At 35.0% G+C, this 17,325-nt stretch overlaps 1 protein-coding gene across 4 annotated transcripts in view; it reads right to left on the reverse strand.

Annotated features, from left to right (window-relative positions):
- Positions 1-6,391: 6,391 nt before the first annotated feature.
- The window catches only part of MIB1 (MIB E3 ubiquitin protein ligase 1), a 114,581-nt gene continuing 103,647 nt past the window's right edge, over positions 6,392-17,325 (reverse strand). For 3 of the 4 annotated variants that reach the window (XM_039844801.1, XM_039844810.1, XM_039844785.1), the window contains 2 exons: positions 16,141-16,241; positions 6,392-12,898 (listed from right to left, as the gene is read on the reverse strand). In XM_039844801.1, the coding sequence (XP_039700735.1) occupies positions 12,758-12,898; positions 16,141-16,241 (242 nt within the window). In that variant the 3' untranslated portion in view covers positions 6,392-12,757. Of the gene's footprint in view, positions 12,899-16,120; positions 16,242-17,325 lie in introns of all 4 variants that reach the window. The other variant, XM_039844793.1, reaches the window with a different exon arrangement.

Genomic DNA, 17,325 nt, shown 5'->3' on the forward strand with positions numbered 1-17,325 from the left:
AGAGAGGCTGGTTTGGTCTTGGTTAGCAGTGGAAGCATGGAGAAATGGTCAGATTCTAGATCGATCTTCAAGGTAGAGCCGACAGGATTAGAGCTAAGGAAGGAGAAAGAAATCAAGGGTGACTGACTCCAAGTTTTGGGGTCTGGCAATGGGAAGGTAGAGTTGCCGTCTGCCAAGATGGGGAAGACATTTACTCAACACTTCCTGTCAGTCAGGTATCACAAATATGTCCATGTTACAGATGAGAAAGCTGAGACACAGAGAGGTTGCCTTACTGGTCTCAGGTAAAGAGATCCTCATGGACTTAAGACATAGAGAAGGCCTCAACAAATGGTGGAGCCTCATATGCTCAGATCTTAAATTAAATTAGCAAAGTAAAATATATTTCAGAAAAGTCAAGTAATGCTACTTATTTCTTAAGGCTGCTCACTGGTGCTAGATGCCCACCCCTGTGCCTGAAGGCAGGATAACTTCCTGGAAGTCTAGGTACTTCCAGTTCTCCTCATGGGAAAAGGAATCAACTGAGCTCCTTCCTAAAAGTAGCAAACCTGCTACCTGACTCTCATACAAACCCATAGGTAGGATAAGAGAAGAAAGTTTAATAGCTCTGGAGTGTGGGGTGGGGGACATGCAGAGAGTGCAGGGGTTTGTCTAGGTGAGGAAATCTACAGGGACAGGACTGAGGAGACAGAGAAGAGACTCTGCACCTACAGAGAACAAACTCAGGGACTGAACTCCCACAGGCGTCCAGAATTCTCGCACGCATAAATCCCACAGCCCCCGATGCCATGAGTCCTGCTAATGTCTCCATTTTCATGGGAGGAAAGCAGGGCTGGCAGAGGGGAGGACACTTGGCCAGAGGCTCCCACAGTCTGTGAAGGCAGAGCCAGCACTGAAGCCGGGTCGGGGTGAGCCTAGAGTCTGCTCTGCCCACTTCTCTATGCTGCCTCCCAGGACAGAAACTGGAAAAGTGAAAGTCGGACGGCCCAGCACACGGCATGACTGCTTGTCTTAGGGGACACTGAGTTTACTCCATGTACCCTCAAACCTCACTACCTCACAAAGTTAAGAAATTTGGGATGTGGACGGGGGTATCAGCAACTAGATTTGGACCACCATCTTGTTAAAAATAAAGCTTTTGACCAGTTTACTGGAGACAAATGTAGCTTCGAATATGAGCTACAGAGTACCCAAGAGCCCATTAGCAAGACTGGGGTTACTCCATTAGGGTTTCTTCAAGAAATAATTCTACCTTCTCCACCCAGCTAGAGTGTCTCCAGTCTACTTAGGAGGAAGCTGCCAAGAGGTTTGCTTCTCAGAGAGGAGAGAGAACTGCATCAATCAAAAAAGTATTTATTCAGTGCTGATATGCCCAGAACTGTGATAGGCCAGCAAGAAATCCTGGTCCCTGTCACCAATTTGTTTATAATCTGGCTAAACAGAGATGGACTCACATAAAATACTTTGTAAGTGATCCACTAAGATTTCACCAAAGGCTAGCCCAGAATGGATACTTGACAAAGTACCCATTTGTTGTGGAAATTCTTTGTTAAAACTTGTAGTTCAGATAGAGAGGTTCGGGGCCTTGGAGTTGCTGGGAAGTCTCTGTGGCTCAGGGTCAGAAAGTGAGATGTGTGCTGGATGAAGAAGGTTTAGGACGAAGGAAAAGTATGAGCAAAGCTTTTCTCACCACTGAGTCCCGGGAAAAGTAGATAATTGTGTATAGTCTTAGGTCTCAGTTGAACACTGATTTCTGTTGTGCTGTATAGATAAATGTCCTCTGACATTGTATCTTAATGGTATAATGACCCATGGCCGAAAAGAAATAAATAAAACAAACAAAATAACCATTTTGTTCAAAACAGAGATTGTATTAGGGGGTATCGAGAAATCCTGTGACTTGCTTGCCTACCATTGGAGAGGTCCAGTCACTGGATGGAGAAGGTGTCCTTGTTGGCAGGATCTACACAGGGGGATTTACCCTAAAACTAAAGAAGCTTAAGCTGAGGGATCTCCCCCCTCTACCGCCCCCCACCCAAGAGTGTGTTTATATGGTCGATGTTTATAAACTAGACAAAAACAATTTATCTTAAAATCAGTCAGTTAAGACCACTTTCTGTTTCCACTCCTACTTTTCTTTTGCTTCTCTGTTGTCAGAAGGCCTTGGGGGAGTTCCACATTTGTGAGATGCGCAGATGAAGATACACTAAGGGGACATTTATTTGGGGATTAGTTGGATACCTTGATTGGCTTACAGTTACCTCTGTGTATACTTACGGTATTGCTAAGCCATCTTGGTATAGAAATGGCTTCTAGGAACACTCCTACCACTCTCCCTGCCTAGTTTTGTGATGGAAAGGGGCAAGACCAAGGGAATTGCAATACACTGTGTCCAGTGGTGCCTGGCACCTGAAGGACATGGGTTATAGAAGGAAAAGAAGTTTGAAATCAATGAAGGCAGAAGCTGGCTTGTGAAGAGTTCTTCCACTCATCAGACATGTAAATGGTAAGGCAAAGATTAGTTTCTCATTAACGCCTAGTCAAAATGGAACTTCTCTCCTGTCAAGGTGGGGGGGTTGGGCGGTGCAGAGCATCAGCATGTGATGGAGTTCCTTAATAAAAAGATGCTTTTTTTTCTGGACTTGGAGATGTTTATAGTCTGTTTTCTTACTGGGATTTGTTGTGATTTCTTTTTTTATTCTAAGTAAAAATTTACTTCATGTCTACGTTTGTATTTATTTTCTATTGTATTTTTCTTTTTGCCTAGAGGGTATCCCAAATTACATAAGTTCCGGGCCCAATAAGATCTTGATCCGCCTCTTAAATGTCCAGAGTACCTTATATACCTGAAAAATAACTTGCCAGAACCATGGAAGACACTAGTTGCTGTTTTTCTGGTGGGGAGGCAGAGTATCACGATGTTTTGGAGCAGGGACTCTGCAGCCAGACCGCCAGGATTCAAGGCATGAACCATGGTGCTTTAGAAGGTACTTCATAAGTGTTACATTAGTATTGCATTAGACTGTCATCTCTTGTCCCAAATATTTATTCAGATACAATAATTTGCAAGATATAGAATTTTAAAAAATAATTTGTAACCATATTTTACACACAGCAATTTTTAACTGAAACACTTTAAAAGAATGGATTGAGACTTCACGCTCATTCTGTTTCACTGCACATGGTAATGTGAGGACAGAGTGCAAGTGTCAGATGAATTCAGCTTGAATAAGCAGCGTGAGCAAGAGAGAATGAATATGTGAAGGTCAGAGGTCTGTTCAATAATACAATGATCCTCTCTTGCCTCAATGGTAAGGCCGGGAGTGGTTATGGTAGTAACAGGCCTTTAATTCACTAAGAGGATTTTGCTGACCCCTTGTGGAAGAGAGAGGTTGGTACACCCAATGAAAATCCCAGTTCAGGGGAACTTTCCTACAATCCCTCAAAAAAAAATTCAAGGAGGTGAGAGAAGAGGCAGATTACCAACAGCCCAGGTTCCTTCCATACAACTTGAAACTCTCATTTACAGTTATTTCTCACATCAACTTTTTTTCCTGACACACATCAGAGCTCTCATCACAGGTAAGTGTATGATGTCAGGATTACAGCCTTTGTTTAAAAAGGAAGGGAGTAAGGGAAGATGAAAACAAAACCAGTTTGGGATTCTAGCACAGTTACTAACTAAAGGAAAGACTATGAGCAATTTGTTTAATCTCTCTGAGCCTCCCTATCCTCATAATGAAATTCAGTGTTAATGATTGAATTGGATGATGTCTATAAAGTGGCACATAGTAGGTACTAAATAAGTGTTTATGTTGCTATCATTAAACACATTGAGGTTCTATTTACTGATTACCCTGATGCTCATTACAGTTACTTCGTACTTCTGTATAAAAAACATCTTTTAAAGAGAGAGAAAAGAAGCTTCTCTTCAATGGATAATTTCCTCAGTTGAGACCAGGTCTGACAGAGTGAGTCTCTGACAACACAAACAGACAGAAAACATTTCTTGTCCAAGAAGTTTGGTTTCCCCTGAGCAAGCAGAATTCCAGGAATGGGAGGAGGTGGAAGGGGCACAGAGAACACCACCTCCCTTCCCCAGTGAAGCCAGCAGGATGGTCCTGGGCTCTGGCGTGTGTCTTCATTTATCTTGCCATAGGAAATGCCTGAGACTCCACTCAGAAGTAACTGTTCTTAGCTATGACTGGAAGGAGACAATTCCTATTCGCCAACCTGCAGTTTGAGATTCCTCATGTTTTGGAATAAGAAGCCTTCAGCATTCATAACAGGATGGGCTCTCCCAAGCCAAACTTGTCGTTAAAGTACAATATTAACTATTGAGTTAAAATAGAGGCAAGATTAAAGTGGAAAGGGCTGTCAGAGTGACACCAGGTAGGATGCTTCTGAAATTATCCAGGAACAGATGAGTCCTTGACAAAGTCAGTGAGAGTGGAGATGAGAACTAGATTCAAGAGACACTTCCAAAGAAGCAATAACAGGATCCAGCAAATAAGATGTGATAAAAAGTAGTCAAATATGACTGAAATTGCTAGTTTAAAAAAAAGGGTTAGTAATAGTATTGAAACAAGTATATTAGAAATAGTCAACTTAAGATTGGGGCATACTAGGTTTGAGGTGCCTGGCTATCTATTCAAATACGCTAAAGGAAGCTGGAAATAAGAATCTTAGGATGTAGAATCAGGTATCTTCTAATAGCATGTAATATGTCAGCATTTTTATAAAACAGAGATATCATTAACACTTTCCTCTAGAAACATTCAAAATTTGAGCAAATTATTTCAAGCTTCATCCCACATGCATAAACTGGGAACTGCCTACAAACCACTTCTGTTAATCTTGGTGGGTTTAAATTAACCTCTCAGTAAAATCGTACCCATTCTCTAAATCTACTGTTAAGAACATTTTCTCTACAAGTAGAATATTTAGTAACGCAGGCCGAAATTCTCAACCACACTGTGGTGGGCAGAATAACAACAGCCCCTACCCCAAAAGATGGTCATGTCCTAATACCTGGAACCTGTGAACATGTTACATTTCATTGTTATAAATGGTATAACAAAAGAGACTAAAGACTGCCAGTGGAATTAAGATTATCAACTAAAATTGAAATGAAGTGATTACCCTGGATTATTTAGGTGGGCCCAAAATAAAAGTGGAAACGAGGTAAGGATGAAAGGAGGCCAAGGAATGTGGGCCCTAGAAACTACTGAAAGAGCAAAGAAATGTACTCTCTCCAAGAGCATCCGGAAGCAACATAGCCCTTAACAACATCTTGATTTTAGCACATGGAGATGAGCGTCAGACTTCTGACCTCCAGAACTGTAAGATAATAAATTTCTATTGTTTTAAGCCACTATGTTCATGTCAATTTGTTACAGCGGCAATACAAAACTAATACTCTTGTACTAAAATATACATATTGAGCATATAATCTTTCTGAATGTCTTTCAGTACGGTTGTTCATGGTCAGTAACCACAGGCTCTCTGATTTCGTTCTCTGTTTTCCTATTAAACCAGGGTTAACTTCTTCTACGAAAGCTTTTCCCAAATCTTATGTGATGTTCCCTTCAAGATACTAATTGTTCTGTGGAAATAAGGAAGAGAGAGAGGAAGGGTGGATAATACTCTCAAACATGAAAAATAATGAATTATTTTCTTAAAAATCTGCCTCTCAGAAAGTTGCTGTATCTAAGAATGCAGGAACTTGGTACAAAGGGGTACTTAAAGCATGAACGCATTACATTTGATTGGAGCAGGGGTCCCCAACCCCCAGGCCATGGGTTGGTACCAGTTCATGGCCTGATACAAACCAGGCCACACAGAGGAAGTGAGAGGCGGGTGAGCGAAGCTTCATCTGTATTTGCAGCTGCTCCTCAACACTAGCATCACCGCCTCAGATCATCAGGCATTAGATTCTCATAGGAGCACTGGTCTCTGGTGCCAAAAAGGTTGGGGACGGCTGAGTTAGAGCATTAGTGCAAAGGCAGCACTGCCTAACAGTCTCATCAATATGTCACCAGCTCTGTAATTGGTCTCTGTTCTTGGTCTTGTATTATACTTTTTTCGCATTATGTTTATCTCTTGTCCTTACCAAAATAAAATGAATTTATCAACTGGTCTTGTTATAAAGGAAAAAAACTATTAACTAAATGATCATTCTTCAGCAATGAATTCATCTGAGAGATCATTTTTGATGTTCTACTTTAATCCATGCACTTATATGCTGTTAAACACCTATCATTGCTCTGCAATGCACCACTTAAAAGTTTTCACTGTCAGTAAGTTTGTGAAATGCTACACTGTAAAACTAATAATTTTAACTCTGTGAAGGATGAATAACTGTTAAATGATAAAAAATATATATAAATCAGATTTTCTAAAATGGCTTTATTTTTAAAACCTATACAGTTTCAATTTAGTAAACTATTGCCATGAATTATCCATTTGTACAGCAACAAAAAAAAGAACACAAAAACAGAGGTTATCCAAAAATAAATTCACAATTTTGAAGTTGAAATACAGATGCTTTTTTCAAAGAAACAATTAAAAAATTCTTGTTTCATATGGTTTTCCTTCTAAACATCCAAGATACACATACTTGATCTTTTCAACTAAACCTAAACAATCTCCCAGTAACTTCACAAATAAGTATTTCTATTAACTTGAAAAATAAAATAACCCCCAAACCATTCAATTACTAGTCACAAAATGCTAACAAAGCCAAATAAATCATTGCTTTAAAATGTTTACCTCTTGAAAATGAAATCTACATCTGAGTTCTAAAGAGGAATAAACTTTTTATAGAAAAAGTCGAATCTTCCTAATTGATTTATTTTCTATCAAATTTATCTTATTCTGACTACTTTCACAATATATCTTAATCCTGAATGAGTGGAAGGTGTTAAAATATGAAAAGCTTCTTTGGCCCTTTAGATAGAGGTACCTTAATGTAAACAATTGTAATGAGAGCCTTCTAGATGTAGATACCTATGTCATGTTGAGTTGGAGATGTATGCCCTTGTTTCTCAGAGATATAATTTCCTTCCTAATAATAAAAGATTTGATGTACTGGTTTTCAAATGCTTTAAGAATCAAAATTCATGTATATTCCTATAAAGAATAGTTGCAAAAGATCAGAGGAAAGCATTATATAATGATATTACATCACAGGTTTTATTAATGGTAAATGTTTGCATTTATTTTTAAAAGCTTAGCTCTTGCTAAGCATTTTTAAAAACAAAAGCTAATATGCAAAAATCATTTGCCATATATAAACTATATTCACAAATAAGACTCTAATTTCAATCAAGTGAAAGCTAAAAACCACTGGAAAAAATACAAAGCAAAACACTGCTGAGTCAAAATGCTTTATATCATTGAATACACTGTGTTTAGAATGACACAAGCATACTGAACTTAACAAAAATAATTTTGTGGATTCGATCTAAGTAAGACTAGCATAAGAATGACATGCAATTCATGATTCCCCCGAAAAAATTTTCTTTTAAACCAAGTCACTTGAACAAAATGTCTCTTTTCATTTGAGGGGAAGACCATCTGTGTTTACCAAACATATCATCCTTTCATATAAAATAGCAATCTGAGCCCTATCTCCTCTTCCCTGATGCTACTTATACATGACTTTGCATAATGATTTAACATCGAATTACTTTTCTGGTAACAGTGTCATGGCCATAAATAATCATGTTTAAAAAAAAAAAAAAAACTATCAAGTACAAATCTAGAAAACTTCCTTTAAAGAATTACCCAAACTCAGCACACGTACAGTACACAAGCTAAGCAATACAACTTATAAACGTGTGTATGATGACACACCACACCAAAGGATGCCTTCTATAAAGTTTTAATAAGTGTTGCCAAGTTAATAATTCTTTCAAGGCACTGAAGAATTATGTAGATGGATTTCCCAAAATATAATTAACAATTGCTTAAACTGTTAAAAAGCCCTGAGTCAGAACTTTCGATAGCTTCCTGAAAGTACAGATTTCAGACAAAATGGCATATTTATTTTATAGAAAATTACAAGACCATTTTGCTTTATGGAGGAACGAAGTCCTGTTTATGAAACAAAATCAAATAGACTGTAGAGGAAAAGTAAAATATTCAGAAATATTATCTTTCTTACACATTTTATACATGTCAATTATAACTTGTAGTTATGGATTTAGGCACCAAATTGGTGTGGCAAGTCACCTTTCCTATGCCTACTGCTTAAATCCTCAAAATAAAAATTTTAATTTTAACCTTGGGTTTCCATCTCCTCCTTAGTCACAAATATGAATAAATGCTGGGAAAGTAATACTCTGACAGAAAAAGAGGTAGAAAATGCCAATGTAGCAACTCACAATTTTAATTCATCAGCCCCATTATCTAGTTCATATTTTTATACTCTAGTTACACCTGCTAACCATTTATCAGTAAATTGAATCTTAAAGGATTTTCCCCTTCACTGTAGCAAAGCAATGTACACATGAGACAGCACTGAAGTTTTTCCTCAAATTTAATGTTTTAAAGAAGTACAACTGTAATTATTAATACTGTTATAGTTATATATATATATATATATATATGTTAAAGTTCCAAGGCTATATATGATTATCAAGTAATATCGGTAAGCATTCCTATCATAATAGTCAAGCAAAAAAATTAGGTTGCTTTTTGAGAGAAAAAGTATTTTGAAACAATTACAAGTAGACTTAAAGACAAATGACATTTTCAACAAGGCACACATAATTTGTGGAAATCTTTTACCTTCCCAATTTAGTACAAATTCAAAGCTAACCTAATTCTACCATTTAAAATGTGTTTTTTCTCTCTGGTTCAAAACAAAATCAAATTACAAACCCTTCCAATTAACAGACATTTAAAATCTAGTCAGTTATGACTGATGATAAGTGGAAGAGAAGAAATTCTGTCATCCCTCAAATTTTAGGAACTTGATGTTTATCATGACTTTATCTTGCAAACACAAACTATTAAGATAATTCAGGTGTTTCTTTTTATATTTAATCAAAATTCTATTCCACTGGGAGGGGGGAGCAGAAGAAATTTGTTGTTTAATGGGTAGAGTTTCAATTTTTCAAGATGTGATCTGTTTCACAACAATATGAATTTATCCAACACTACTGAACTGTACTGTACATTTAAAAATGGTTAGGATGGTGGATTTCATGTTATGTGTTTTTACCACAATAAAAAAAAATTCTATTCTAAAATTCAATTTTTACACAAATTATAACTATAAAATATTTTAGACACTCCAAGAATATGAGTTCTTCCTTTTGAATTTTTTTTAAAAAACGAGCTGCATTAAAGCCTATAATTTACAAAGCAATTGTCAATCTCCACTGAAAACTGGCTGAAAGACTCTTTTTATTATTCAAATATACTCTACTTCCTGATTTAATTAAATCTACAAGATCTTCCTTTTTTCTTCTAAATTCAATGACTTTTCTTTCTTACTTGCTGCAACCCCAGCTGTCCTCCCTTATCCAACCCCATCACTAATTCTTCTATTCATAAGTTTAACTAATTCCTAGTCCAAAATTCATAAAACAGATCAGCAACTGGGCAATACATACATAGACAGTATATATTTACCATGTAAAAATGAAGTAAGCTTTGAAATCTGAATTGAGCAAATCTTAAGCAGCATGCATTTCAATATGCTATAACGGTTTTACAGGCTAAAGCCATCAAAGATATAAATCTAAGTATTGTCAACATTATCAATTAATTGTATGCCTCAGTAGCTAGCTAGTCAATTTGCAATGTTTAAAATAACAAATAACCAAGCATAATTCAGCCAGCTACACTAAACACTTGTCTATTATCCCTATACTAATACAAAAAGATCTTCTCTTGAAAAACCTTCTTGCTCCCAACAAAATTAATTATGTATATAGTATAAGTATCAGTAAGAATGTTAAGTTATATGAAGAAAAACAATTAGAATAGCACCAACTATTAAGTTGTGTATATGTTTTGGGTAACAAAGCTGACAATCTTAGAAGAATAAAGGAGACAATGTGATAGGACTGAGGGGGTAGAAAGAGAGAGTCCAAATACTACTTAATGACAACTCTTCTGAAACATTAGGAAGAAATGCTATCACTATTTTTGAATCTCTTCTCTTCATCTATATCATATTACTTCAAATACATAATGGCTGCATGATAAATTCTGCATGTGCTAAGATGTTGACCAGTTTTTTTTTAATATTGTGTTATCTAGTCCCTGAAGTCCAATAAATACGTTTTTGAATGAATGCATGTCAGTTTTGGGGGGGTTTTTGTAATGATTTTAGGAAAAGTAAAAACTCTTTCAGGCACAAGATAAAGAGATGACAATGAGTAGGAAAAATACCTAATTGGGAAAGTACTGCTGAGAGACATATATAATAAGAGGTAGCAATTTCACAGTTAGAGGAAAGTCACTTAAAATATTAAGTTCTTAATCTTATTCTCCCTCACAATCCCAAAATAAATTTAAAATAATTTTTAGGTGCTTGAAAACACGAATAGAGAAAGATTTTCTATTCATTAAATTTCGAAGTGGTACAAATACAGAAAATCCACAAGTACATAACACTATATAGTTACTTTATGACTTTTGTAAAAGTTTATAAGTTATTATATTTTTTTAACATGGTAGAAATAAACTAGACTGGAAGATGAAATTGCCTTTTAGGAATATAAGTTTTAGCACTGCAGCTCAGAAGATAAATAAAAAGGATTTAAGTAAAGTAGAGCTCTAGACCATAATTTGGCCAGCTAAACTAAACATACAATTCTCCGGTTGGCCTAACTATGCATGAGTCAGCCAGGTGCTCCCTCTTTACCAGCTGATCTACTGGAAAAGAGATGGGTGGGTGGCCTATGGCATGGAAGAAAAGGAAAATTCTGACTTTTGCCATTTTCAAACCTGAAAGAAAACAGTCTATTTGTCTCTTTATGTGAACATCTTTAGTCAGATGTCCTATCTTTTTATAGCTTCAAATTATGGCTTAAAGAAGTCTCAGTGGCCCGTTATTAGATAACTGAGTAGTCAATATAAATTTTCAAATGTAAATTTATAAAAATTTTACTGTTCTAAATGTTAAGTTACTCAGCTAAGCACAGATACAGAATTATCAAGACTACAAAATCGGCCAGCAAAGCTCTCCATTTTCACCAGGACTTGCAAAGGCAATAGTCATTTAACAGCCAGAAATCAGATACTGAGGGCTAGAGACTGTGTACTTTCAAGGCTAATCATTGTAGCAGAAAAACTGACATAGGAATTAGATTCAAAGAAGGAAAAAAACTACAAAAAAGATAATGACCCTTAGGAGTAGGCTTATACACAGTATTGTAAACAGCTGATATTTTTATGATCTAGCAGCAATGAACCCCAAAACACCTATTTATGTGTATTCATCCTAAATATTGTAAGATTACTCATTCAGAGAGAGAAAATGATTAGATGCTCTAAAGTCAAAGTTTCAGGGGGAAAAAGTCTACATGTAATTAGACATATTTCTTGTAAATGTCCTAGTCACTCTTTCTAAAATAAGTATTTATTATTAGGTTATTTACTATGTCTTGAATATCGTTGGCGGTTTAATAATATCCTCATCTGTAGGTATAAAGAGAGACTGTTTTCTTTATAGTAAGCCTTACTATCTGAGAGAGAATGGAAGCAAGGCCTACGATGAAGGTAAAATCAGTAACACTGTTAGAATTAATAGGTATGTAGAAGAAAGGATTGCTGCCTTTGGACACTGCATTATCCTTCTCAGATCACTGAAGTACTACTGTTCAGTATATTAGAAAAGCTAAAATGATAAACTCAGAGGCCGATGAGGGGACTATCATTTCACTAGGCAGATCAAGCCTGGATAAGTAACCACATAGAAAACTGACACATACTTTTTACAAAAATTTTTTTAAGGCTGGCTGAAAACAGTGTATAAATTAATATAAGGAAGGTAACTGTCAACAGTCAATTAATAGGTACTCTTTTATTGAATAATTTCCCTCCCTTCAGTTCCCCACTATGATTAATTATTTTTCCTTTTCTTATCAGTCATTTTGAAACTGGCAATTGGATTCAAGTTTCCTTTTCCTTTTAAATCTAGAAAATAAGCTAAATGCAAAGTCATTATTCTCTCATACTATGCTTCCATTTACTGTAAGAATCCAGAAACAACCATTTCTATAACTTTATGTTCACCTAAAAAGAGAATTCTCTCTTAATATTCCCTTAATATATGTAACATAATGGTTTGACTTGCCCCTTTCATCTGATGCATGAACTGAGTACCTGTGTCAAGTCACTGTATAAAATCATGATAAACTGAAAGAGAGCAGATCATAAGGAAGTGTACTTTCTGAGGTCTAACAAATGTATAAGCCATCAAGAGAAAATGCAATAAAAACAAAAATAACAGATCTTTAAAGGATTTTCCCCAGAGAAGCCAAAAGTAAATTATCTATGAATTGCACAGAGTTGATGTTTCAAATTAAAACTGAAAGAAAAAGAAGGAAAACAAACCCCCACAACTTTCAAGCACTATTTTGTAGAGTTTTTTGTTCTGGTACATTTACAGTCTAATTATACTCTAGTAAAGAAACTATGATATTAAAATTAATTCATTAGAACCCCCAACTAGCTTAAAAGCTTACTAAGATCTCATGACCAAATACCTTAGCTAACAAAACACACTGAGTTCTTGTTAATACAAAAGAATCCTTCGTTCAATAGCCTTGCGACAAATAGGACATTCACTCATTCGGTCTCCACAGAGCTGGCACGTTCCATGGCCACAGAGGAAAATCATATTCTTCAGGCGATCCAAACACACAGGGCACATTGTCTGCAGTGAGATAACAAATAAAGTAATAAATGCTAAGACATTTTATATTTTGAAAGTGTAACATGTGACAGCTCTATAACATCATTGTCTTTTGTTTTAGTCGAATAATCTTTTATTGCTTAAAAAATTTTTATTTAATTTTTAAGTAGTTAAAATGTCATCTCTATTTTATAATAGAAATATTGGTTGTACTGTCAGAATAGTATAAAAGGCACTATATAAAACAAATACAACATAAAATAAATACTATATAATAAAACAAAAAATGTAAATGCCAAAATCTAATAGAAAATGGGTAAGAATAGCCCCATTTGGTCTGATTCAGATTCCTCAACTCTAAGTACTATGCTGTTCTTGTTCTTGAAAATAACAAAATATAATAGGCCTACTGGGAGAGAGAGGAGCAATATAGAGGTATCGCTAAGAACACATGCCAAGCACTATGCTGTGTGAGATACAATCTCAGTCCTATTATCACTCCTACTTTAAAAAAAGAGGAAACTAAGGCTTAGCGGAGCTAAAAACTTCCCCAAGGTAAGCCATACTGTGAACTCGGGCCACGCAGCCCAGAGCTCTTGCTTTGAAACATTATGCTGTACTCCATTACTATCCATGTAGATCCCTTAATTAAAAACAATTCACCTTTGTTATGTATTAATAAATGTAACTTCGAACAGAGATTCATGCACATGGACTACAGATTAGTGGTTACCAGAGGGTAGCTGGTGGAGGAGGAAGGGGTAGGTAGACAGTTAAAGGGGGTCAAATATAGGGGGATAGGGGGAGGGTGAAGTGGGTAAAGGGGATCAAATATTTGCTATCTGAAGCAAACTGGACTTTGGGTGGTAAACACACAATAGAATATACAGATGTCAAATTATAATGTACACCTGAAAATTATATAATTGTATTAACCAAAGTTACCCCCAATAAACTTAATTTAAAAATAATAAGTATGACAGGCACATTCTAGGATATCACATATTTATTCACAAAACATTTTATTTTTGTAAAAAACATATTCTACCTTAACATATAATATTTCATTCTGAAGTATACTTTCCCCAAGTAACACAGACATGAAATAGTTAAACAAGAATATCTATTTCAATGAACTAGACCAAAAGCCTATACATGAAAATGTAGTTACCAATTTTGACAATACCAGAAATCACTGTGCAGGGAAGGGAAGGGTTGGAATTGTAGTCTAACTTGTTAACCCCACTCTTCCCAAGTAATTTTTCACATTTATCTATCAAGTTTTAAGAAGCAAAGCTGTAGAAAATCATATTTTTTTTATTTTAAAAAGCCAAACCAGCTTTTTAGTGTCATTAAAAGTTTCCTTCCCATTAAATTTTCAATAGTTCTATGTAGATAATTAATCACTCTTATTTTCAAAAGTAAATACATATGTGCAGCCTGGGTTAAGTTACTTTAAGTTAATACATCCATAAGAGCATATGAAATTAATTTTTGTCTATTAAAGAGACATTGGGATAATAGAAAAATTAGAGATTTAAAATTTTAAAAAGAGAGTTATTCAGATGCTTTCTCTTGGTAACCTTGAAGGGGTCCCTGCAGGAAATCCCATCATTCCTCAGAAAATAAATTTTAAGTGTTCAAATACTTTAGTGAAAACTATTGGTAATGAAGATTATTTAAGGAAGAAGAAACTTCTGTGAATGGTAAACTCTGGATAAAGGTAGAGCTGAATTATTCTTTTAGGATCCATAATAGAGTATCATTATTCATTATAAAAACAATTTTAATTCACAATTAAGAGATAAAATGCTTTTCACAGATGTGTTCAAAAATCAGTTTTAACTTTCTATTAGTGTTTTATAAAAAAGGAACTGAGATTCTACAAAGCTTCAAATTTTAAAAAACGTTTTATTTTAGAGTGAAATATGTTCCTATTTTCATATTCCTGCATTAAGAACTTGTAAATCTATATTTAACTTTACTTATTCACTAAATAATAAGTATGACTAGGTGCTGGATTTCAGAAGAAAAACTGGCCCAATCATAGGGTTTTCACCTTTTCAGATGCATGTTTAAATTCCTAATAAATATATACATTTATACTAAATTAGTTATCACAAGGTCATTAGTTATCCCGGGTCACTATCTACTGACTATGCTACTTTCTTATGGAAAACACAAAAGTGACGACTCTGACAACTGTGTGGTGACACTGATGTGACTGCCAAACTAAAGAAATAACACTCTTTGCAGCTCAATCCTTTGAATTAAATCAGATTTAATGTTGGGTCCAATGAACGGTAAGGTTAGGGAAAAAAAAGACTTTCTTAACATATATCTACAAATTTTAGCTAATTTTTTCTTTATTTCATTGTTGCTTTTATTAAACATTGAGTAGATATAAGAGCACTTCTGTTGGTGTGTATAAAATATGAAGACTATGACCACCACCCAGTTTAAAGCATGGATACTGCCCTTTCCTTTAAAGCCCCTCTGTATGTCCTCTCCAGTCCTTTCCACCCACCCACCTCTCACTGATAATCACTATTCTGAATTTTTCATTTATCGTTCCCTTTTGTGTGCATGTGTGTGTGTACTTTTCTGAAGTATCACATCTATACAGAAAACTGCACAAATCATAAGTGTACAGTTTAAAAGTTTACAAACTGATCAAACGCATGAACTTAATACTTAAGAAATGGAATATCAGTACTCTAGAAAATTCCCTTATGTCCCCTCCCAGCCATCTCAGCCAATAAAACCATTATCTTTAATTTTAAACACCATCTGTATGATTTTTTCCCCCAAGTTTGCATCTTCAAACAATATTTCATTTAGTTTTAATAGATAATGGCAAATTTTTCCAAAGTACTTTTACTAACGTATATTCCCTCCAGCATTATGAGTGATGGCTGTTATATATTCTGCCTGAACACTAGAAATTGACAGTTTTTAACACTGAGTTTTTCCCTCAGTCTGGTAGGTGGCAAAAGATACCTCATAATGGTTTTAATTTTCATTTCCTGATTATTAATGTGCTTGAGCATTTTTTCCTATTATTGGTCACTTGTCTGTTACTTATTTTAGAAAGTGCCTGAGTAAATCTTTAAATCAGATTTTACCTATTGCAACTATTCAAATGCTATACATGATGTACTAATATGAACTGCGCTCACTAAAGAAAATACTAGTAATTTTATAGAAAAAAAAAAAGATATGCCACTTAGAATCACTGTTTACCATGAAGAAATCATCATCACCTGCTCTTTAATGTCCTGTAGCTGCTGCTGCAACTTCTGCACGTCTGCGTTGACATTGGTATTATCCTTGTCTTTTTGTAACACTGGGATATTTCCACTTGCTATAATACAGATTAAAAATTTTAATGTTATGACTTTTGACAATGATTTTTTATTTCTAAAGTTAATACTGTTCTGTTAAAAATAAGACTATTATTAGAATCTTCTTTAAAATTTTGTTTTTACATGTGGACAACAGATACAGTAGTGACATTCATGTCATACTCTTTCATTTATAATCTTCGAAAAGAAATGTTTACATATTAATTTTTAATTATATTTAACAGTGCTAAACAATAATCTACATACAGACTTTTGGGTTTTCCAAGGCTCTACTTGCTTCTTTGACAAGCTCACAAATACATTTTATGCTTGTTTTTTCTGTTCCTGCACTGTACGAACCCAAGAAGGTAAGCAGCATAACATCTTAGCCAGTTTGGCAGCAATACTTAACCGAAAGTCTCTTAGATGATATTTATGAGAACAAACAAAAACCTAGCCTCCTTCCTTTATTCCCAACTCTCCTTGCTATTATTGATCTAAGATGAGGAACTCCATGAAAGAAAGGCCATGATCAGTGGTCTGCTAAACAAAGAGAAATTTTTATTTCATTTTTCCTACTCTCTAGATTATTGGTCTTTTACTCAATCTTTCCCTGGAATTTTCATTTTGCTCTACGGGTGATAAAGACAAAAATCCCTGGGTAGGAGTAGCTGCATCTATATACAGAACAAAAAAATCAAAGACACCATCCAGCTTATATCTAGTGCAAAGATGAAAAATATTTTTACAAAGCTGTACCATTGAAAAGATGGTAAGTGAATAATTAACTTTTCATCTTTCCACTTGTTCAGTTTATCTAGTTACTCTGTCCCAACTTACCATTTCATAAAATACTCAACTGCACTAGGTAAACCTGCTAGATAAAAGAATGAGGTTAATACTTGTGTGAACTGAAAAAATAATTTGTAATATGATGTTCCCTCAAGATACACAACATACACTAAACTTTAACTTCAAAAGAGATAGCAAATTTTCTTTAAGCAAGAATCCAATAATATACTTTATGTCACAGGTTGAGGTTTCTTAACAGACTAATGTTTAAAGTTCTATAATTATATCACAAACTAGAAAAGTATTTCAGGT

This window comes from Pteropus medius, unplaced genomic scaffold (assembly GCF_902729225.1).
Source record: "Pteropus medius unplaced genomic scaffold, Ma_sr-lr_union100, whole genome shotgun sequence".
NCBI lineage: Eukaryota > Metazoa > Chordata > Mammalia > Chiroptera > Pteropodidae > Pteropus > Pteropus medius.